Source organism: Schistocerca americana, chromosome 8, assembly GCF_021461395.2.
Source record: "Schistocerca americana isolate TAMUIC-IGC-003095 chromosome 8, iqSchAmer2.1, whole genome shotgun sequence".
Taxonomy (NCBI): domain Eukaryota; kingdom Metazoa; phylum Arthropoda; class Insecta; order Orthoptera; family Acrididae; genus Schistocerca; species Schistocerca americana.
The window spans coordinates 467,147,648-467,172,163 of NC_060126.1; the positions used below are offsets into that span (position 1 = coordinate 467,147,648).

At 41.0% G+C, this 24,516-nt stretch overlaps 1 protein-coding gene across 1 annotated transcript in view; it reads left to right on the forward strand.

Annotated features, from left to right (window-relative positions):
* The window catches only part of LOC124545236 (phenoloxidase 2-like), a 261,009-nt gene that overhangs the window by 161,901 nt on the left and 74,592 nt on the right, over positions 1 to 24,516 (forward strand). Inside the window, exon 10 of the mRNA XM_047124106.1 lies at positions 21,046 to 21,234. Within this exon, the coding sequence (XP_046980062.1) occupies positions 21,046 to 21,234 (189 nt within the window). The remainder of the gene's footprint in view (positions 1 to 21,045; positions 21,235 to 24,516) is intronic.

The following is a 24,516-nucleotide window of genomic DNA, read 5'->3' on the forward strand; positions in this document are numbered from 1 at the left end:
CAGGTGGATTTTGCCCTGTGTTTAGTGCCACGGACAGTAGAAGTTGGTAGGCAGATTTATTAGTGAGTGGACATGGTGTATGATCATACAGGTCAGTTGTGAAAATTTGATTTTGAAGCGATTTGTCTGATCGTGCAAAATGGTTCAAGGTTTAATTAAATTGATAATCAGGTAGCTCATTTAACAGCAGTGGCATATAGTATTCAGTGAAGTTTGATTATTGTGGAAATAACTAACAGTGGAAAGAAAGGGTTATTATCAATATTGGAAACCTAATGTAAGATGATTAAATCACTTTGCATTTTTTTTCTGTCTTCTGCTTAGGACAAGAGAGAAGGACGAGATCTATGAGATGAAATGGCAAGTGATGAGACTATAGTTGTGGAGATGTTATAATGTTGATCAAGTGCTGCAGTTGTTCTTGATGTTACTTCTACAGCATTTATAACTGTAGCTGGCACTTCTCCTCTAGCACATAGAATTGTTGTTGGTGAGCCAGTGCTGTTGTGCTTGTAGCTGTTGTTGAAAAAGTTTCAATAATTTGGCATCCACAGGTACTGCTTACTGCATTGCAAGTCTCAACATTCCATGTGGGAAAAAAATATCTAAAAACAAAGATGCTGTAACTTACCAAACAAAAGTGTTGGTATGTTGATAGAGACAATAAAAAACACACAAATTTCAAGCTTTCGCAACCCAAGGTTGCTTCATCAGGAAAGAGGGAAGGAGGGGAAAGATGAAAGGATGTGGGTTTTATGGGAGAGGGTAAGGAGTCATTCCAATCCCGGGAGCAGAAAGACTTACCTTAGGGGGAAAAAAGGATAGGTATACACTCACTCACACACACATATCCATCTGCACATATACAGATACGGGCAGACATATGTAAATGCAAAGAGGTTGGGCAGAGATGTCAGTCAAGGCGGAAGTACAGAGGCAAAGGTGTTGTTGAATGACAGGTGAGTTACGAGGGGGGGGGGGGGGCAACTTGAAATTAGCGGAGGTTGAGGCCTGGGGGGTAACGGGAAAAGAGAATATATTGAAGGGCAAGTTCCCATCTCCAGAGTTCTGATAGGTTGGTGTCAGTGGGAAGTATCCAGATAACCCGGACGGTGTAACACTGTGCCAAGATGTGCTGGCCATGCACCAAGGCATGTTTAGCCACAGGGTGATCCTCATTACCAACAAACACTGTCTGCCTGTGTCCGTTGATGCGAATGGACAGTTTGTTGCTGGTCATTCCCACATAGAAGGCTTCACAGTGTAGGCATGTCAGTTGGTAAATCACATGGGTGCTTTCACATGTGGCTCTGCCTTTGATCATGTACACCTTCCGGGTTACAGGACTGGAATAGGTGGTGTTGGGAGAGTGTATGGGACAGGTTTTACACCGGGGGCGGTTACAAGGGTAGGAGCCAGAGGGTAGGGAAGGTGGTTTGGGGATTTCATAGGGATGAACCAGAAGGTTACGAAGGCTAGGTGGACGGTGGAAAGACACTGTTGGTGGAGTGGGGAGGATTTCATGAAGGATGTTTGCCTGTGTCTGTATATGTGCGGATGGATATGTGTGTGTGTGTTTGTGTGTGTGTGTGCGAGTGTATACCTGTCCTTTTTTCCTCCTAAGGTAAGTCTTCCCGCTCCCGGGATTGGAATGACTCCTTACCCTCTCCCTTAAAACCCACATCCTTTCATCTTTCCCTCTCCTTCCCTCTTTCCTGATGAAGCAACCTTGGGTTGCGAAAGCTTGAAATTTGTGTGTGTGTTTGTGTGTTTTTTATTGTCTCTATCAACATACCAACGCTTTCATTTTGTAAGTTACAGCATCAAGGATGTACTATTTTATAGGCCACTCAAAGTTTGAACCAACTGTGAACAACAAGAAGCAACATATTCTAAGGGCCATCCACGGGAGAAGTCTAAGTGGTAGGAAAGTGTTGATAGTTACAGTGGATAAAAAGAAGTGCTGAAATTGCGATGTCTTGAAAGCAGGAACAGAATTGCTGGATGATAACTGGAAAAGGGTAGGAAGGGGCTTCCACTGGCGTGTTCCTCAACTGTGATGTACTAGTATTTGGCTGATATGAGAAAAGCAGTTTCATCCATTTGGGCTGATAATTAATATTCTGACTGCTATGTCATCACTAGATGTACAGGATACAGCACTTCCTTTCTTTTACTGTCCCTCACACTAACGCCATCTTCTTCTTTCCTTTAGCAGTCTTTTTTATGCCTCTCATAAATCAGTTAATTTTTATGTTACCATAACTTATTCATATTAATTTAATGAGTTTTGCTTCTACTCATGTTTACAATAAATAGGTATACCATTGTTGGATTTACACTATTACTTTATTGTGTAATGCATATGTTAACAGTTTCTTGTCCATTTAATGAGTGAGCTGCCAGTGTTCCAGCACGTGTTGAAATTTCTTAATGGTAGTGTACGTGACATAATGTTCTTTGACATATGCTGACCAGCTGGCTTGTGAAGGTGGCAGTTTCTGGCTGAAAAATACAACTGACTGTTTCAACACAGCTGTTCTTACAGTTTACAATGCGGCTACTACAAGAGACAGAGATGTGTATAGTGATGGATTAGATAAGCATGGTGCCTCTGCATTGGTATCCTTGAGGTACAAAAAGGCAGTGGCATGTGCAGTTGTCTATTACAATGTATTTCCTGTTTTGAGAGAACCTTTAAGAAGTTCTTTAAGTGGTGCAGTGATCAGTGCTTGCTTAAAGACAAACCTTTAATAGAAGTTTGCATGATCCAAGTATTACCTTTGCTTGCATATTGTAGAAGGTTTGGAAATGTGGTAATAACTCTCACTCGATCCTGTGGTGGGCGAATCCCTTGCCCACTGATTGAGTAGCTCAGAAACAACTTCTGCTGCTTCAGAGATGCAGATGAGTGAAAGGTGATACAAATGTTCTGTCTCAGCGTATGACATGAGATTCTCACCAGTGTATACAAAGAAGAATGGCATGGCACATATTATGCCATCTATGGATCACTGAAAAGCCCAAATGGCATTCAGATAGAATCAACAGTCCAAATTGTGTACAAATCAGCTCTTCAAATATCATGCAGACTAACAGACACTTGCTAGATGGAGCAGACTAGGTGTTCATTGAAAATATCTAATTGCCACGGATAGTCATGGCAAAATCTTCAGTTTACAAGACATTAAGCTGTTTGTAGGTGCCAGGTCAGTGCCAATAGTTATCCTTCTTTGGTACAAGGTGTGGTGGTGAAGTCCAGTTGCTGTTTGAGTGGTGAGCAGTTGCTATAATTTTTGTCTGATCATCTTTAGTTTTTCATGTGTCACTCTACATGGCCTCACATGTATGGAAAGTACAGACATTGTAATAATGTGGTGTACAGTTGACTATAAGTACTCACATAGGTCATAAGTAGATGATAACTAGCATAGTAGGTAACTACATGCAATCTCACCTTGTCTGTGGTATGATGGAAATATAAATGGCTTGTCAGTCAGGTTGTGGAGTCAATGAACTGCTGGTGGCAAAGATCAGCTTAAAGGCCCTTAGAGAGGCAGAAAACATGCCCCAGTCATTGGGTAAATCACATTATCACCAGTGAATCAACAGGTCAACTTGCACTGAAGAGGAAGGGTGACCATCTGTGTGAAACAACTGTATGTCCAGATGGATGACCCATTTCCAGCATAAAGAGTGTGTCCAGAAAGTAAGGCATCAAATTTTTTGTGATGAGGGGCGTGGACCATTCAAGGAGAGTGGGGCGAGGAACCCTTAGTTTTGCAGTGGTAGGTCACTCAGTTGCCTCCATGCTCTTGGAAAAGTAGAACAGCTTCTTCTGTGAACCTCTGCGTGTTGGTTACATCGACCTTATGATGGAGAAAGCCTTAGAAAAATGCTATGCGATGAAGTTTTACGTGAAGATGAACAAGATGATGGTAGAATTCCTTTGCAAAACACGGTCGAACAGGTGGCGCAAGGTGTTTAGAGAAAGTCGATAGGAGGTTGCCAACAAGCCCCTCGCAGGACACTCACCAACATCATGAACAAATGACCCTGTGACTCGTGTGCACCAGCTACTAAATTCTAGCCATCGAGCGAGTTTTTGCCTGATCTCAGAATTATTGAACTTGCTAGAACCTGTTGTTCATGAGACTGTTTTGGAAGACTTGGTCATGCGGAAATTTGTACCCAGGGTTTTGATCAACGTGCATAAGCAATGCTGAGTATGAATGTATGAAGAACTCAAGTAACTCTGTGAAGATGATCCTAGTTTCCTGAACAGTGTGATGACTGGATATGAGTCATGGGTCTTTCAGTAAGATCCAGAGTCAGAGAGATTGTGTGCAGAATGCCACATGACATCATTGCCTTACCAGAAGAAGGCTCACATGAGTGAATCACAGGTAAATTCCATGTTTGTTGTTTTTTTATGCAAAAGGGATAGTGCACTGTGAGTATGTACCTCCTGACCAGACCATCAATGCTCAATTTTACAAGGAAGTGTGTAACGTAAGATGACATTTTGCTAGGAAAATCCATGGTAAACTCTTAGGCTCTTTGAGAAATGGAAGATAGTCAAATAAATATAGAGAGAAAAACTGTTATTTTAAGTTAACTGAGCTAGAGCAGAGCAAAACACTGTTGCTAGGCTTCTGTTTCTGCAGAGCCAAGAATATATGCAGGAGTCGCACCTCTCATAGGCATGAGTGGTGAGTGGACATTGTCACTTGCTGTGGTGGGAGTGTTATCCGTGTAGCTGCTGATTGCAGATGTTGTGGTGGCCTACCAAAGAATTCCTAAAAACCTTAACAATGAATGTTATGTTAAATGTATTGTAATTTATCTATTCTACTGTATATGGACCAGAGGGAAGGAGGAGCCCAATGCTCATTGTAAAGTTCTCTATTAATGGTTCATTTAACAATATGTCGTTGAAATGATGGAGCTCTGGTTATGAATGCTTTACACTACTCAGGGAGAGAAATGACCTTTTTCCAGATAATTCTCAAAATCTTCAGGGGAGAGGATCTGAGCTTGGTCAAGAAGATTATTAGCTGCTACTGAACAACAGTACCAGCTCTTTTTTTTTTCAGTCTCTGTCTTCCTCTACATTTTTTACCCTCTGCAGCTCCATGTTGTTCCATGGGAGCTACTCAATGATCTCTTAACAGGTGTTCTACCATCCTGTTCCTTCTTCTTGTCATTGTTTCTCATACATCTTTTACTTGCTGATTATACAGAGAACCTCCTCATTCCTTACCTTATCAGTTCACCTAATTTTCACCATTCATCTTCAGAAACACATCTCAAATGCTCTGATTCTCTTCTTTCCCAGGTTTCCCACAGTCCATGTTTCACCACCATACAATCCTGTGCTCAAAACATACATTTTCCAAATTTTTTTCCTCAAATTGAGGTCTGTGTTTGATATCAGTTGACTTCTGTTGGCCAGGAATATCCTTTTTGCTAGTGCTAGTCTGCTTTTCGTGTCCCCCTTACTCTGTCCATCATGGGTTATTTTGCTGCCTAGGTAGCAGAATTCCTTAATTATGTCTACTTAGTGATCACTAGCACTGATGCTAAGTTTGTCACTGTTCATTACTGTTGTTTCTCATTACTTTCGTCTTTTGTCAATTTACTCTCAGGCCAAATTCTTTACTCATCAGACTGTTCATTCTGTTTATCGCATCCTGTAATTCTCCATTTTCACTGAGGATAGCAATGTCATCAGTGAATCTTATCATTGATATCCTTTTATCTTGAATTTTGATTCCACTCTTGAACCTTTCTTCTATTTCTGTCATTCTTGTTCAACGTATATAATGAACAGTAGGGGTGAAAGACCACATACCTGTCTTGCACACTATTTAATGTGAACACTTCATTCTGGGTCTTCCACTCTTATTGTTACCTCTTGGTTCTTGTATATATTGTATATTACCCATCATTCCCTACAGCATACCCCCATTTTTCTCTGAATTTCGAACATTTTGCACTATTTTATATTGTTGAAAGATTTTTCCAGTTCGATAAATCCTATGAACGTGACTTGATTTTTCTTTAGTCTTGTTTCCATTATCAACCCACAACATTAAAAGTGCCTCTCTGGTGCCTTTACCAGCTCTACAACATAAATCTGTAGGCGACCACAGTGTCCAGAAGAGATTAGCAAAAAAATTGAATCTACAAGTCGTGTGCTATTCCAGGAGGATATATGTAATTGGTAGGTTTGATGTCTCCCCATTAGTACTAGGCACACAATAAGCACTCCAGAAGCGGAATCACAAGGTGGCCCACATCCAAAAGGAGTTCCACATTTTGTGGAAACTGCACCAAGACAAGACGGCCGGCTCACACCGCCTTTGGTGTGATGGCCTACCTGACTCAGGTCAGTGATACAACATTGTTGCATCCACCCTACAGGCACCAGCAGGTTTTTTTTTCTTTCCTTGGCTGAAATGGGGCCTCAAAGAAAAGTATCTTAAGTCAGTGGACAATATGCAAGCTACTTCGATGGCTCTCCTGAAGGGCATCCCTATTGGAGAGTTCCAGAAAGCTTATGGCACATGAAAATTATGCTGACAAAAATGTATTGATGCAAAAGAGTCACACTTCAAAGAATTTTAAATTTTTGAACCTATCCAATCAATAATTTTTTTAAAGAAGTGGCAGATATTACTTTCTGGACAAACCCTATGCAAGGGAGATTCATGTATTTTCCGTTGTGGAAGTCACGATGCTGGATAGACAGATATATCAGCACCTGTGTCCACTTTTGTGATGGAGGACTACTGTCTGTTAGGAACACTTGACAGCCTTGTATGACAAATTTGTGATGGTACCAACATAGGACTGTTTGTGCAACAAGTGGGCACCTACTGCAGCTTGTGAAAGACTGTTGTTGCAACAGGCATGTAGGATGGTTTAATTGAGGTTCTGCTACTTGCTCAGTTAGTTCAGCTACTTGTGTTCTAAGTGTTGTGTGGGTTCTTCTACATTTGAAGATACAGCAGTTATGTTTGTAGACTGGTACATCTCTAGTATTGAATTGGACATCTGTACTCGAATCTCAATATTCCCTGTCGCATACTTTCAAGAGTTCCTGGGTGTTGGCAGATGAATAGGATAACTGTATATTCAATATTAGAATAGAATAGAATCTTTATTTTCCTTTCAGTATGTTTTCCATACAATTGGCATTGTCAGTGTGTTCAATACATTTTTTTTAATTACAATAATTATTATTGTACATAATTGTACCTGTGCAGGGCAATCAGATATGCATGCTAAAGTAATATTTATGAAATGGATAGTTGCTACTCAGCATATAGCGGAGATGCTGAGTCACAGATAGCACAAAAAAAGACTGTCAGAAAGTGAGCTTTCAGTCAACAAGACTTCTGTCAGAAAAAGACAACATATGCACACACACTCACCCAAACACAACTCACACACACATGACTGCAGTTTCTGGCTGCTGATGTGACACAGCGAGCTGCACTGTAGCATATGATGGGAGAAGCAGCCAAGTGGTGGGAGTAAGGAGGAGGTTGAGGAAGGGAGGGGAGGGATAGCAGTGTAGGGATGAGGGACGGTATAGTGTATGGGGATGAAGTGGAGAGATAGTGGGGCAACTAGGTGCATTTGGGAGGGGGGGGGAGGGGCAGGAGTTAGTGGAAAAGGAAAACACTGTGTGTGTGTTTGTGGAATAATGAGCCATGAGGCAAGAGGTTGCAAGCAGGAATTGTGTAGGGATGGAAGAGGATACTGTGCAGGTTCAGTGGATGGTGGAATACCCCTTGCCTTATTGCTCGTGTCCCTGTAATAGACCTAGATGCAAGATGTGTCCTATACATCCTCCCACCACAACCTACTCCAGTCCAGTCACAAGCATCACCAATCCCATCAAAGGCAGGGCTACCTGTGAGACCAGTCATGTGATCTACAAGCTAAGCTACAACCACTGTGCTGCATTCAACATGGGCATGACAACCAACAAGCTGTCTCTCCACATGGATGGCCACCAGCAAACTGTGGCCAAGAAGCAACTGGACCACCCTGTTCCTGAGCACACCACCCAAAATGATGTTCTTCATTTCAAAGACTGCTTCATAGCCTGTGCCATCTGTACCCTTACTTCCAACAGCAGCTTTTCTGAATTGCACAGGTGAGAACTTCCTCTGCAATATATCCTACGTTCCTGTAACCCTCTTGGCCTCAACCTTCATTAGTCATTGTCCTTACCCATCTAGTGCCTTCCCTGTTTCCATTCCAGCACTACACAGCCCTATAGTCCACCAACATACCGACAGTCTTTTTACTTCTTTTCTGCTAACCCCCCTTAGTCTAACCTCCCGACTGCATCTAGCTGTCCTACCCTGTCTCCAGCTTGTCCCTGTATGCTTCCATGCAGCATTTTACCATCCCTCACTGTTACACTGCTAAGCCTCCCCCTTCCTGCCCCAGCCTCCTCCTTATCCCCGCCACCTGGTTGCTTCTCCCATCATGCGCTGCATTGCTGCTCGCAGTGTGGCCTCAGCAGCCAGAGACTGTGGTCACATGTGTGTGAATTGCATTTGCGTGAATGTATGTGTTGCCTGTTTCTGATTAAGGCTTTGTCCGCTGAAAGCTCACTTTCTGACAGTCTTTTTGTGGTGTCCATTTGTTTTTCAACAGAAAATGCCATATATGCTTTCACCAATCAAATTTTGAATGATCTGAATAACTGAACACCACCCATTGGGATTTTTTGTGATCTCTCAAAGGCTTTTGATTGTGTAAATCATGAAATTCTGCTAGACAAGCTCAAGTATTGTGGCATGAGTGGGACAGTGCACAAATGGTTTAATTCGTACCTAACTGGAAGAGTGCAGAAAGTTGAAATAAGCAGTTGTCATAATATGCAAAGATCAGCACACTCCTCAAACTGGGGAACTATCAAGAATGGGGTTCCACAGGGGTCAGTCTTGGGTCCTTTGTTGTTCTTAATATACATTAATGACTTGCCATTCTATATTCATGAAGAGGCAAAGTTAGTTATCTTTGCTGCTGATACAAGTATAGTAATCACACCTGACAAACAAGAATTAACTGATGAAATTGTCAATAATGTCTTTCAGAAAATTACTAAGTGGTTCCTTGTAAACGGACTTTCACTGAATTTTGATAAGACACAGTACATACAGTTCCGTACAGTAAATGGTATGACGCCATTAATAAATATAGACCTTAATCAGAAGCATATAGCTAAGGTAGAATATTCAAAATTTTTAGGTGTGTCCATTGATGAGAAAATAAATTGGAAGAAACACATTGATGATCTGCTGAAACGTTTGAGTTCAGCTACTTATGCAATAAGGGTCATTGCAAATTTTGGTGATAAACATTTTAGTAAATTAGCTTACTACGCCTATTTTCACTCATTGCTTGCATATGGCATCATATTTTGGGGTAATTCATCACTGAGGAATAAAGTATTTATTGCACAAAAGCGTGTAATCAGAATAATAGCTGGAGTCCACCCAAGATCGTCCTGCAGACATTTATTTAAGGATCTAGAGATATTCACAGTAGCTTCTCAGTATATATACTCTATTATGAAATTTGTTATTAACAACCAAACCCAATTCAAAAGTAATAGCAGTGTGCATAACTACAATACTAGGAGAAAGGACGATCTTCACTATTCAAGATTAAATCTAACTTTGGCACAGAAAGGAGTGAATTATACTGCCACTAAAGTCTTTGGTCACTTACCAAATAGTATCAAAAATGGTTCAAATGGCTCTGAGCACTATGGGACTCAACTGCTGAGGTCATTAGTCCCCTAGAACTTAGAACTAGTTAAACCTAACTAACCTAAGGACATCACAAACATCCATGCCCGAGGCAGGATTCGAACCTGCGACCGTAGCGGTCTTGCGGTTCCAGACTGCAGCGCCTTTAACCGCACGGCCACTTCGGCCGGCTAGTATCAAAAGTCTGTCAGATAACCAACAAGTATTTAAGAAGAAATTAAAAGAATTTCTGAATGACAACTCCTTCTACTCCATAGAGGAATTTTTAGGTATAAATTAAGAAAAAAAGAAAAAAAAACAAACAAACAAAAATTATAAAATAAAATTTAAAAAAAGCAAAAAAATAAAAAAGTTGTTATATTAACTTAATTATGTTGTTAATATAATAGGGAAACATTCCACGCGGGAATGTCTGCTTGTGTCTGTGTATGTGCGGATGGATATGTGTGTCTTTCTGCTCCCGGGATTGGAATGACTCCTTACCCTCTCCCTTAAAACCCACATCCTTTCGTCTTTCCCTCTCCTTCCCTCTTTCCTGATGAAGCAACCATTGGTTGCGAAAGCTAGAATTTTGTGTGTATGTATTTGTTTGTTTGTGTTTCTATCGACCTGCCAGCACTTTCGGATGGTAAGTCACATCATCTTTGTTTTTAATTATGTTGTTAAATTAACTTAATTATGTCATGTATTGGAAAATTTGACTCATTCCACATCATTACGAAATATCGTGTTCATGATCCATGGAACTAGCATTAATCTAATCTAGTGCTTTGTGGTGAGTTTCTAATGGTTTGGCAACAATAGAAGCGGTGCAAAACTGGATTGCGCACTCTCCTTTTCTCTTATTACAACTGACTTACTTGAAATGTTGAGCCAATCCTCTTCTCTGGATACACGACCCAAGACTGACCCCTGTGGAACCCCATTCTTGATAGTTCCCCAGTTTGAGGAGTGTGCTGATCTTTGCATATTATGACAACTGCTTATTTCAGCTTTCTGCACTCTTCCAGTTAGGTACGAATTAAACCATTTGTGCACTGTCCCACTGTCCCAACGTTTCAGCCAAAACTGTGGCTGCAGCCTTTGTTCAGGTCTAAGTGTACCACTTTAGTTGCCCACACAACATCACTACAGATCGTGGGTGGCAGTTTCTAATGGTTTGGCAACAATAGAAGCGGTGCAAAACCGGATTGCGCACTCTCCTTTTCTCTTATTACAACTGACTTACTTGAAATGTTGAGCCAATCCTCTTCTCTGGATACACGACCCAAGACTGACCCCTGTGGAACCCCATTCTTGATAGTTCCCCAGTTTGAGGAGTGTGCTGATCTTTGCATATTATGACAACTGCTTATTTCAACTTTCTGCACTCTTCCAGTTAGGTACGAATTAAACCATTTGTGCACTGTCCCACTCATGCCACAATACTTGAGCTTGTCTAGCAGAATTTCATGATTTACACAATCAAAAGCCTTTCATCACAGATTTTCCATTGTTGAAGGTAACCATATATTCTCTAGACTGTTTAGCACTTTAAGGCATGGAATCTCCAACTGTTTCAGTACATGAAAGTTTCTCTAAGTATTTGGTCTCAGACTGCAACTGCTGGTGGATAATGGCTTGCTTGATTGTGCAGCACCTCTCTCTACTTGGCAGTGCACATTGATGTGAATCAGAACAAGTTGATATTCTAGCTGTGTGAATCATAACAAAGAACTGTTTCACCAGAGTGGTGTCTTTACAGCAATAGCTCCATATCTGGCTCAACAGCAAGATCTGGTGCAATGTCCTCGGGGTCCTTCATAACATGATGGCTTCAATGATTGCCCCTGCTCCTTCGTCCCTCCTGCCTTCCGAAAAGTGGCATTTGACTGCACCCATGGCCTTGCATACACAGGCATCTTTGCTTCTGCCACCCTCATGAAACAACACTTCATCTGGCCAGGCATCCAATGTGACTGCCGCTACTGGGCCCAGTCCTGTGTTACATGCCAGCACGCCAAGGTTGGACAGCATTTCACTCCCCTGCAGCCACCTTTACCTCGACACAATACTGGTTCACACACGTTCACCTCGACATTGTTGGCTCACTACCCTCCTCAAGCAGGTATTGATATTTGCTGACAATTATTGATAGATTTACTCACTGGCCGGAGGCCACCCCTATCCCAACGTTTCAGCCAAAACTGTGACTGCAGCCTTTGTTCAGGTCTAAGTGTACCACTTTAGTTGCCCACGCAACATCACTACAGATCGTGGGTGGCAGTTTCTAATGGTTTGGCAACAATAGAAGCGGTGCAAAACTGGATTGCGCACTCTCCTTTTCTCTTATTACAACTGACTTACTTGAAATGTTGAGCCAATCCTCTTCTCTGGATACACGACTGCATCGATCTCCACAACTTCTTCTCTGAAGAAATAATGCTGATTAGAGGGATTAAAAGCAAAACTCTCTTTCTCTCTCTCTGCTCTAGAAATAACTAGGTACTCCCATAATACTTTCAGTTCAGTTCTGGTATATTTCCATTTGCACAAGTCTCACATAAGTACACAAATTCTTGCAAGTCAATTGCGTCTTTAACCATCAGATACAATTAAGTATATTTACAATGTGGTGAGTTTAATAACCATCAGAAATTCAAAGACAGTTCTTGCTTCTAGCAAGTCTAACACCAAAATTAAGAGTCTCTAGTCAAATCATATTTCATTTGTTCATAACAATTACAGTCATTACACCATCAAAGAATAATGTGTGCTTGCTCCTTGTACATCACATACAGCTTCTATGGTGTGAGCGGCAAACATTGTCTGCACCGATCATCTGCCACAATTGCAGTATTCTCCTGATTCACGTCCATCCTGCACACACAAAACCCAGTGGCACGGTAGACAAATCTCCACTCTCCCACACTCATACTTAAAATATTGAGTGTTCAAGTCAGTGGAAGACCAAGTATCTCTAGAATTTACCCCAAAATTCTCGAGGCACTACATATCCATCCCCTTAGCTCTAATGTGTGACATTTTATACATATTCATCATGTACATTAATATCTCCCATAACACTAATTCACATTTTAATTAGTATACATTATATTTCTTCTAGTAACCGTGCACTTAGTATCTAGCTCTGCTTTCTTCGTTTTGATAACTAACTATCTGAGCATTTCACCTACTATTGGAGTTAGTACTTTTATATCTAGGAATCGTGTGGACGACATTCTTGATTTCCAATCACCAACTCCATGTGTCATAGACACTTAATTGTCTCATTCTTTACTCTACTTCTCTGTACTGGTTTTTCTTTAGTACGTATTAGTTTCATTATCTACCATAGCTTGCAGTCTTGAGGTACTCTGAGAAAATGAAAGTGTTCTCTCCGACACTCATAAACATAAAACATAACAATGCTAGTGGAATAGAGAATCCAAACTTACCAGAATAATGTCTACAAAATTTTGTGACTTTTGTCACAAAACTGTCCTTTCCCTCTAGGAACAGTACCTATACCTTACATACAGGTTGGTCCTATGAGTACCCTTTCTCCTTCTGTTTTTGGCAGGTATGCCCCTTTTTAATTCCTATTTTCCTATGCTACAGGTCAATCCCCTTCTTGGTGCCTCTGTCTGCACAGTATAGGTCACCCTTTCTTAGGTCTGTCTACCTGCCCTTTTATATCCAATACATACTGGGTGTGCCCTCCTTATCCTTCCTGAGTAGGTATCATGGTTCATTACCCTAGTATACATCTTTATGTACAGTATAATTAAATATTGTCTGGAAACTAAATCTGTTTCACACTTAACACTCACTTCTTAATACTTGATTTAATCCCTTAGAGCCCTCCATTACACTTCCACTCCTATGCTTCCAATATACACCACATATATATATTATTCAATATATCATACTTTTACTTATGCTATACTTGTCCCACTCTCCTACAAATCGTCAAAAAAAATGTTCGACTGACATTCCTGAATAATTATCACAATTAGTTCCTGCTTGGCTTATGCTCATTAGTTTGTCCTTGGCTTTTGCCATTAGTCCCTCCTTGGCTTATGCTCTCCTTAACTACTCACACTTCCTTCTTATGTATTTACTCACACTTTCTTCTTATGCATCCCTGATGTGGAATTATCATAGTTTTTATATCCTTATGTACATATGCTGTATAGAATTGTCATTGTTCTTATACATATATTTCCTATATATACATATTAATAAATATCTACATGATAGTTTTCTCAAGTAACTAGGTGATGTAGAACTGTCACAACAAACAGCCATGTGTGCATATTTCTCTATGTGCACATTCCTCCCCTTACAACACTTGATGGTTCTTACATCATTTTTATCTGTACTTTCATTGTTTGTGTCTTCGTGTTTCATTGTGTGTATGTGTAAGTGTGTCTGTGTATCCTGATTCTTCGGCCTACTTATATGAAATAAGTTGAAGGTTATTGAAAATCATGGAAAATAAGAAGGACTTGAGTGATAGAAGTATATGAATATGTAACCCTCCCGACCTGGTACAGAAGCAAATAACCAGAGCCACCTCTTCTCCTCAAACCCAGAACCTCCCACAGAAGAACCCCAAAAGTGCTCCACTTGTGACAGGATACTTTCTGGGACTTTGATCAGACTCTGAATGTGGCTCTCCAGCAGGGATACGACTTCCTCAAATCCTGTCCTGAAATGAGATCCATCCTTCACGAAATCCTCCCCACTCCACCAAGAGTGTCTTTCCGCTGTCCACCTAACCTTCGTAACCTCTGAGTTCATCCCTATGAAATCCCCAAACCACCTTCCCTACCCTCTGGCTCCTACCCTTGTAATCGCCCCCGGTGTAAAAACTGTCCCATGCACCCTCCCACCACCACCTACTCCAGTCCTGTAACCCGGAAGGTGTACACAATCAAAGGCAGAGCCACGTGTGAAAGCACCCACGTGATTTACCAACTGACCTGCCTACACTGTGAAGCTTTCTATGTGGGAATGACCAGCAACAAACTGTCCATTCGCATCAACGGACACAGGCAGACAGTGTTTGTTGGTAATGAAGATCACCCTGTGGCTAAACATGCCTTGGTGCACGGTCAGCACATCTTGGCACAGTGTTACACCGTCTGGGTTATCTGGATACTTCCCACTAACACCAACCTGTCAGAACTCCGGAGATGGGAACTTGCCCTTCAGTATATCCTCTCTTCTCGTTATCCGCCAGCCCTCAATCTCTGCTAATTTCAATTTGCCACCGCTCATACCTCACCTGTCTTTCAACAACATCTTTGCCTCTGTACTTCTGCCTCGACTGACTTCTCTGCCCAAACTGTTTGCCTTTACAAATGTCTGCTTGTGTCTGTGTATGTACGGATGGATATGTGTGTGTGCGTGCGAGTGTATACCTGTCCTGTTTTCCCCCTAAGGTAAGTCTTTCCGCTCCCGGGATTGGAATGACTCCTTACCCTCTCCCTTAAAACCCACATCCTTTCGTCTTTCCCTCTCCTTCCCTCTTTCCTGATGAAGCAACCTTAGGTTGCGAAAGCTCGAATTTTGTGTGTATGTTTGTGTTTGTTTGTGTGTCTATCGACCTGCCAGCACTTTCGTTTGGTAAGTCACATCATCTTTGTTTTTAGATATATGTAAAGAGGGAAAGATAGACCAGTAGTCAGATGAGAAGTAAGAAAGGAAAAAGTAGAAATGGTTGCTAAGATCTAAGAAGAGAAAGAAGATAACCCCAAAGACAGGAAACCCACCACCCCCCTTCCACAGGATCCCTACTTCGCCAGTACTTGAGTGAGAAGCCGGAGGAGGTATGGTGTTAAACGTCTCCTACAGAATGGACATTCTCACCTTCACCTTTGAAGTCCCCAAAGAAAATCTTAGAAACCCCTATGGAATGGCAAATGGTGAAGAATCAGTCACACTTGTTTGCGAGGGTCATTTGGAAGGTGTGGTGTCTGTTCTATGTTAGCCATGTTTGTATTTACACTACCCACCACTTCCAAAACTAATACAAACCCTCTGCTTTACATCACACCTCATAAAAGGTAAAAATGTCCTATAAAAATAGAAAATTATACACTACAATCAAGTAGTTGTTTAGTTAATCAATTTACATTATATTTTATACACACATAAAATACTGTGTTTATTTTATGTCATCTAGACATTACTGAGTTTAAATAGTGTCATCATATTATACCTTTCACTCAAATAATATTTTATTCATTTCATTTCATGTTTTGATATCATTGTTATCTGTGATTCTCTTAAGTTTTCTTCTATGCTGTCATATCCAGTTTTCTATGTGCTAAAATTATAGGATAATTTAAGAATCCAAGAATAGATTACAAAATAGTTTAAGATTTGAAGGGAATTCGGTGCAGGAAAAAATAGCACAGAATAAACACCGAAAACAACTAGGTCATCACTCCGCTCATTAACACAGAATGTTAACATTCCTGGGAGATATACAACTTTATGTCTTTAACATTGTATTTTCCTTTTTCTGATCCTGTTATAGGACCTACTAAAGCTAAGGCTTTGGGATGTATCACCACTTGTACTCGGTAAGGTCCTTCATACTTTTGGAAAAATTTACGTGTCTCCTTCTTCAGGGCAGAGCTCTGAAGATGCTGTTTCACTAGAACCAGGTCATTGACCTTGTATTGTGGTTCAATAGCTTTTTTGTTTTGTCTACTTACTCATTGTCGTGCCCTTTCAACCAAGTTCTTAGAAACTATTGTTTGATTAAATTTGTCATCAACAATAGGTTGTTCTGGCCAAGTAAAACATTTAATAAGAGGTTCTCCCACAACGGGTTGGCCTATTACTTCCAAAGGTGTTAATTCAGTTGATAAATGCAGTAATTCATTTAAAATAAGCTCAAAGTCTTTACTATCAATTCCCATGACGTATGTTTTTCATGGCGATAGGTGCAGTATAATTTCCCAACTTCTTTCATAACCTTTTCACGTGGATTGGAAGACTGTTTATAGTTGGATATTAGTACTTGATGAACGGTTTCCCACACTAAAAATTATTTAAATTCATTACTGAAAAATTGTGGCCCATTGTCTGTAAGAAATCATTTTGGTTTACCTACCTCGAGAAAGTATTGTTGCAGACAGTGAATCACGGTTGGTGTATTTGCTTTCTTAATAGGATATAATTTAACATACTTCGACAAACATGATTGCAGTATTCTCCCGATACATGTCCATCCTGCACACACAAAAACTGGTGGCACGGTAGACACATTTCCACTCTCCGACACTCATACTTAAATTATTGAGTGTTTGAGATGGTGGAAGACCGAGTGTCTCTAGAATTTTCCCCAAAATTCTCGAGGCACTACTTCAGCTTGGCCCTCTTCTGATCTCTGGCAGCCACCTCTGGCTCCAATTTTCACAATACCATCAGATACCACCCTGCAGCTAATGGCATGGTGGAGCAGTTCCACCCCACACTTAAAGCTACCCTCACATGCTATTTTTCTGAATGGTCTGCTGCCCTGCCCCAGTAGTTCCAGCCTCTAGATCACACGCAAAACTTACTTGGGAACTTTGGCTGCTGATCTGGTATATGGACAGCCATTTGCCACTCCAGCGTGTTTTTGGAAGTGACCCCACTCCTTCCTGACAGCATCATCCCAGGTCTTGTACAGCAGATCCAGGTCCACATGGCCCAACTGCGGCCAACACCACTGCAAAAAAATGGTTCAAATGGCTCTGAGCACTATGGGACATCTGAGGTCATCAGTCCCCTAGAACTTAGAACTACTTAAACCTATTTAACCTAAGGACATCACACACATCCATGCCTGAGGCAGGATTCGAACCTGCAACTGTAGCGGTCGCACGGTCCCAGACTGAAGCGCTGAGAACCGCTCAGCCACAACGGCCAGCACACCACTGCAGTGGAAGAATGTGCATCATACCTTCATCCTCCATGACTTCACAGCATGCACACATGTCATGCATCGGGTGGATGCATACCAACCGCCAATACGCCCTCAGTATTTGGGCCCACAATGTTTCAACGTGGGGACAACACATTCCCCATTCATCTGAATGGGTCATGACAACCATCTCCACTGATAGGCTCAAGCCAGCCTACATCCTAGAGCCCCCTCCAACCAATGAGCTCAGCACCTTCGAGATAGAGTTACCCTTATCTACTATTGGATCTAGCCACAGCTCCATCAACAATGCGCCCGATACAATGCAGGCCAACACCGTCCTCTCTGGTGTTCCTGATGTGCCACTGGCTGATGCCACCCCTGGCACCATGTCCGACACACCACCAGCTGACGCTGCCTCTGGTCCACCACCAACTGACTACATGAGTGACACACCTCCCAGTACCTGGGACCCTGATGCCGCCACCACACTACCCCCCTACCCCCCTTGTTTCCCCCTCACAGGTGCCCGCCATGCTCAACAGAGTGTCATCACCACTGCCACTAGCACCTGCACCATTAGAGCAGTGACACTACTTCTCATGCTCCCTACACCATGTGCAGGATCTGCCCCTGCCCCTGCTTTCACTGGAAACCATAGCATGAGCACACCAGCAACAACCCATGCATGCCCCACAGCAAGCATTGTCAGTCACCTTCAAGCATCCCTCTGCACAGTTGACACCGGTGTTTTACTCTCAAAAGGAGCGAACTATGTGGTGACTTCTTCCCTTGCCTCCATCTGTAGCAGAAGATGACAGGCTGCATAGACCAGAAACCAGCCACACACCACCCTCGCTGGTTGCTTCTGCTGTACGGAGAACTTAAGACGGCCATGCTTTCTGGATGCTGGGCATGTCAAACCATCACTCGACCAGCCTCTTGTTCCGCTCTGACGAGGCAGCATCCCTGGCCGTGCATTTGGCAGCTTGCCCTTGCAACACCACATGATCTGTGTTGCTGTCCACCACACTTTGCCAGGGTATGCGTGAACCACAGAACACTTATCCTGCACTCATTGCTGTTGTCCTGTCACGATCCTTTTAAAGAGATGAGTGCTGCTGCATTTTTTCCACGCCACCTTCCTGAGCTGCATCTTCTTGAGGTAGTTCTACTGCCTACAGGAGTACAGAGTCTGATGCCAGATGCCCAATTCATCTCCCTGGTATCAGCAGTTGGAATACTGTATGCAGTCTAGTGCAAATACTGCAGTGATGTGCAGTGTGTGCCAGGACTACTAGGCCAATTGCGAAGCACGCCATTGAAGCGTTTTTCCCACACCGTTGAATGATGTCAAACAAAGGTTGCCAGCCATCCATGATCCATCCAGTCTAGACCCTCTTCGATTAAGAGGTATTAGCCTGTTTTGAATGTTAATATAGTCGTTAACTTTTGGGGTTAGTATATTACAACCAGCCCCCATGATTCTTCAAGTGCACCCCTTCATGTACTGCCATTTTCTTAACTAGCACACTTCTTAGGCATATACCCCCTTACCTGTAAAGAAGGGAATATAATTCTTTCCTTCAGGGGTTTACAAGTAATATTCACAACCAAAGAATGAAAAAAAATTAACTACAATATTTCGTTTGCCACCATTGAAATTCAGTAATCAGACAGTCTTTAGATAAACTAAAGGAAGTCATCCTAACTGCTCTACCAAAACTCTTATAAGTTTTGGATTGTATCTCTTCTAGTATTAGACATTTATTATTTAGATTATGCAAACTTGCTATGTTATCACAAATAGGCACACATCCAAAATGAGCAAGAGAATAATGATATTCGAATGCCTTCACCAGGATGGCTGTCAACTCTAAACAAACTTCTTATCATACTTGAAATTTCATTGAAGTTGTTCCAAGTGCCCAAGAGCTCTCTTCAGAGAACCCTTAGCAGCCTATAAAGCAATTGATGCAAATATTGCATAAGAGCATGCTTATCAGATGAGATTTTAAGTGTGAGCCTATGCAACAGATGCAGTAAAGATATAAAAGACACTAATTAATGTTCTTAAGATATAAATAATGTAATTGGATAGAAAAAAAGACTCCTTTCCTTCTCATCCTGTCCAGTAGGCCTCCCCTGATCCAAACTCTAACTCTTCACCTAAACCTCTCCAGTCCTTTTCCTTCACAGTCTCCCTTCCCCTTCCGCCCTTCTGCCAGAAGAAGGAGCCACTGGCTCCAAAAGCCTGCATACTTAAAACTCTATTTATATGTGTGTTCACCTGCTGCTTCTTGGTGAGTAGATTTAGTACCTATCCAATTATATTAAATTATGTTTTCCGCAGCTTGCTTATAGATTCTTGACAGCTAAAGGTGTGGTCAGTATCAAATTGCAAAGTTTTATTTATTTTTGTTTAGACTTCAGGTGAACTGAAGTAACAACAATACCAAAGATTGTTATATGATTTAGGGAGAAAATTACTTTGTACATCTCCTTGTAGGCTGTGCACCAACACACGAGTTATATGATCAAAATGTTGCAATAAACATATGTTGTACATATTTTGGCTGAATTAGTCTTGATGTCCATACATTCCACTTTTGTATAATTTGGACTACTTTAGATAGTGTCAGTTAGTGTCCAATAAATGTTAAATCTCTGCAATGTCTCAATTGAAAATGTAGGCAAGGAAGAATCACAGCTATCATAAACTTCAGGCTCAGAATTGACATAGTGATTAAATCAAATAACTCTGCACTGAATAGCATAAGCTTAAATTGTTCATAAAGCAATAAATGAAATTGTAATGTTTGACCTGTTAACTTTTATTTAAGAAAAAAATGCCCATTTTATGCTGGAGACTGCTAGTAAACCTACACATCTCATATTGAAACACAGTGGTTTAGTTTTATTGTCTGTATAGCATTTTGTGATTGTGATATTACTGAATAAATTTCTGAGGATGCAGAAGTTCATCCCTCACTTTTTCTTTCCTGCTCTAGAAAAGGTCTGTGGAGTTTCAGCACCCAGGAATCCATTTTGATATTTCTGTGTAACAACTGTATCTTATCATTACTCCCTCACTCTGCCAATAATTATTTATCCATTATGTTGTTCCTGTAAAAGAGCAAAAACTAAACAGAAAAATCAAGTAGGGCATCTCAGTAGTAGTTAGATAAACAAAATTCCTGGTTACTGTAATACTGTGTTACATGGTTTAGTTTAGTTTAGTTTAGTTTAGTTTATTGAGCACCCGTTTTATCATGTACAATGATATGGGATTTGTCATGTTCCATTGTTGTAACAGCTTTTTTATTTTGTAACATGCAGCTCAACTTTGATGGAGTTCGAGTTGCTGCTGTGGAAGTTATGTCACAGAATGTATCAAAGAATGAATTTCTCACATTCTGGCAACAAAATGATATAGATCTTTCAAGAGGATTGGATTTCGCACCAAGAGGCTCGGTACTAGTTCGGTTCACTCATTTGCAACATGCACCGTTTGTCACTCGATTTTTGGTAAGTGCTTTATAACAAAAATACTTCAAGGATAATGTGGGCTACTTGTCAAATTTAATATTGATTTTGTTATTAGTTGTACAATAGTTACTTGTGTGAGGCAGTCCATAGTCACGTGTTATCTCTTTTGGTGCTGTTTCTTTTACCTCATAAATTTTCATTCTTAGCTTACAATGATGCTAAGCTTGTTTCATAACTTGTGTTAAAATTTCTAAATCTCTCACACACCTCAACCATTAGGCTACAATATAGTTTTGAAACAGAATATTTACTTATATCTAGATAAGGGAAGTAGTATAGTCCATAGTGAAGGCTGTATTTTTATCGTAGCATTTTTGAGTACTGCCACAGTTTTCATAGTTGGCCTGTTATACAGAGAAAGTCCAATTAAACTTTTGCAATATTTTTAGTTAGTTACCTGTACCATTTCTGATATTTATGCTAAATGTTATATTCACTCTCTTTGGTAAAGGTTTCCGTGTATAATAAAAGTCAATAGTGACAATAACATTATATTAAGTTTTTAACTCCTGTTCCCTATTAAAAAAATTTCCTGAGCCCTTTTCCTAGGACAAAACTACGTGAAGCAGTAATAACCTGGTTTTGGTCTCATCTTCTTATTCCCAGTAGCACCTCTGCCTCCAGGTCATCATCTCAACACTGAAAACTTTTGAGCATTGAAAGATGTTATACAATAATGAATGCAACACCACTGTTTTTTAGTTCCATGTTGGCACACTTTTATTATCTTTAAACTGACTATAAAAACACCTCTAATGCTTCCATTCATACTTAAAAAGAAAGAAGCTAGACCACTATCCAGTGATAGTTTTAGTGGGAATACTTACTTTGGCTCTCCTCATTTCATAAATCACTGTTTATAGAAACAGACAGCTGAAGTCACCATAAACAATTAGTGTGGCACAGAACAAAAATATTTACAAAGTATAGTTTGGTGAACATTGTTTATGTTTGCAATAAACAAAGAATTTCCCATAGATATTTCACACATACATGTTGTTGACAAAAGAACTGACAAGGACAAGTGAATTGTTCCAGATATTATGGTGGACCAACTTTTATTTTTCTCACTGGAGAATTTAGTATGAAAAAATAAAACTTCCATTAAACTTTTTCTAGGCTCCAAATCCATTACATAATCATGAACACCAACACAGAGACTCAGTCGTACGGGTGTGGGGTGTCAGGCTGATGATTTTTGAGAGGGAAGGGTGTTAATAAACTGGTGTAAAAATATTATGAAATTTTGGAAACTACATAATTTTTCCTAAAACTTCTGTGCTGAAATTTACTAAAGCTGATGAGCTAAATATTGAGGCAATAATCCGGTGTACATAATTATGTGTTAGTTAACAAACTAAAAAAAATACATAACTATTTTGTGTGTCTATCCTGCGAATTACCTATTTGGGAATACAGTATTACAAATTATTGTAACTTATGCAAATTCTTAATTAGTGACTTAATTGATTAATGATGGATGTCATTTGGTCCAGAAAATGTAGGACGACAAAAGTATTGTGTCGAACTTGGGAATTGAGCAGGTATAGGCAACAGTAGTTTTGGGTGTTCCCTGACTTTAATATTAACTATGTGTTAAATTAATTATCTTCGGGAAAATGAAAACACGTTACAATAAAGTCTGGAGTCACAGCTTACTAGTGGTATACATCAATGTTTACAAAATTATGGATTAGCGCACTCAAAATTTGCTATTATCAATTATTAGTTATCCTACATTAACATAGTTTTCAGTAAACCTAAATATACTACTGTAATTTTGTACAGACCATAGAATTGTGCTGTATATGTATTATAGTTGACACTCGCAAACAATGCAATAAGTATATCCTTCCGAAGAAGGGCACTAAGTGCTCGAAGCTGGTAAAGAAATTAAATTTATTTCAATTGGTAAAGAAATTAAATTTACAGAATGAGATTTTCACTCTGCAGCGGAGTGTGCACTGATATGAAACTTCCTGGCAGATTAAAACTGTGTGCCCGACCGAGACTCGAACTCGGGACCTTTGCCTTTCGCGGGCAAGTGCTCTACGAACTGAGCTACCGAAGCACGACTCATGCCCGGTACTCACACCTTTACTTCTGCCAGTACCTCGTCTCCTACCTTCCAAACTTTACAGAAGCTCTCCTGCGAACCTTGCAGAACTAGCACTCCTGAAAGAAAGGATATTGCGGAGACATGGCTTAGCCACAGCCTGGGGGATGTTTCCAGAATGAGATTTTCACTCTGCAGTGGAGTGTGCGCTGATATGAAACTTCCTGGCAGATTAAAACTGTGTGCCCGACCGAGACTCGAACTCGGGACCTTTGCCTTTCGCGGGCAAGTGCTCTACGAACTGAGCTACCGAAGCACGACTCACGCCCGGTACTCACAGCTTTACTTCTGCCAGTACCTCGTCTCCTACCTTCCAAACTTTACAGAAGCTCTCCTGTGAACCTTGCAGAATTAGCACTCCTGAAAGAAAGTTCGAGTCTCGGTCGGGCACACAGTTTTAATCTGCCAGGAAGTTTCATATCAGCGCACACTCCGCTGCAGAGTGAAAATCTCATTCTGGAAACATCCCCCAGGCTGTGGCTAAGCCATGTCTCCGCTATATCCTTTCTTTCAGGAGTGCTAGTTCTGCAAGGTTCGCAGGAGAGCTTCTGTAAAGTTTGGAAGGTAGGAGACGAGGTACTGGCAGAAGTAAAGCTGTGAGTACCGGGCGTGAGTCGTGCTTTGGTAGCTCAGTTCGTAGAGCACTTGCACGCGAATGGCAAAGGTCCCGAGTTCGAGTCTCGGTCGGGCACACAGTTTTAATCTGCCAGGAAGTTTCATATCAGTGCACACTCCACTGCAGAGTGAAAATCTCATTCTGGAAACATCCCCCAGGCTGTGGCTAAGCCATGTCTCCACTATATCCTTTCTTTCAGGAGTGCTAGTTCTGCAAGGTTCGCAGGAGAGCTTCTGTAAAGTTTGGAAGGTAGGAGACGAGGTACTGGCAGAAGTAAAGCTGTGAGTACTGGGCGTGAGTCGTGCTTCGATAGCTGAGTTCGTAGAGCACTTGCCCGCGAAAGGCAAAGGTCCCGAGTTCGAGTCTCGGTCGGGCACACAGTTTTAATCTGCCAGGAAGTTTCATATCAGCACACACTCCGCTGCAGAGTGAAAATCTCATTCTGGAAACATCCCCCAGGCTGTGGCTAAGCCATGTCTCCGCTATATCCTTTCTTTCAGGAGTGCTAGTTCTGCAAGGTTCGTAGGAG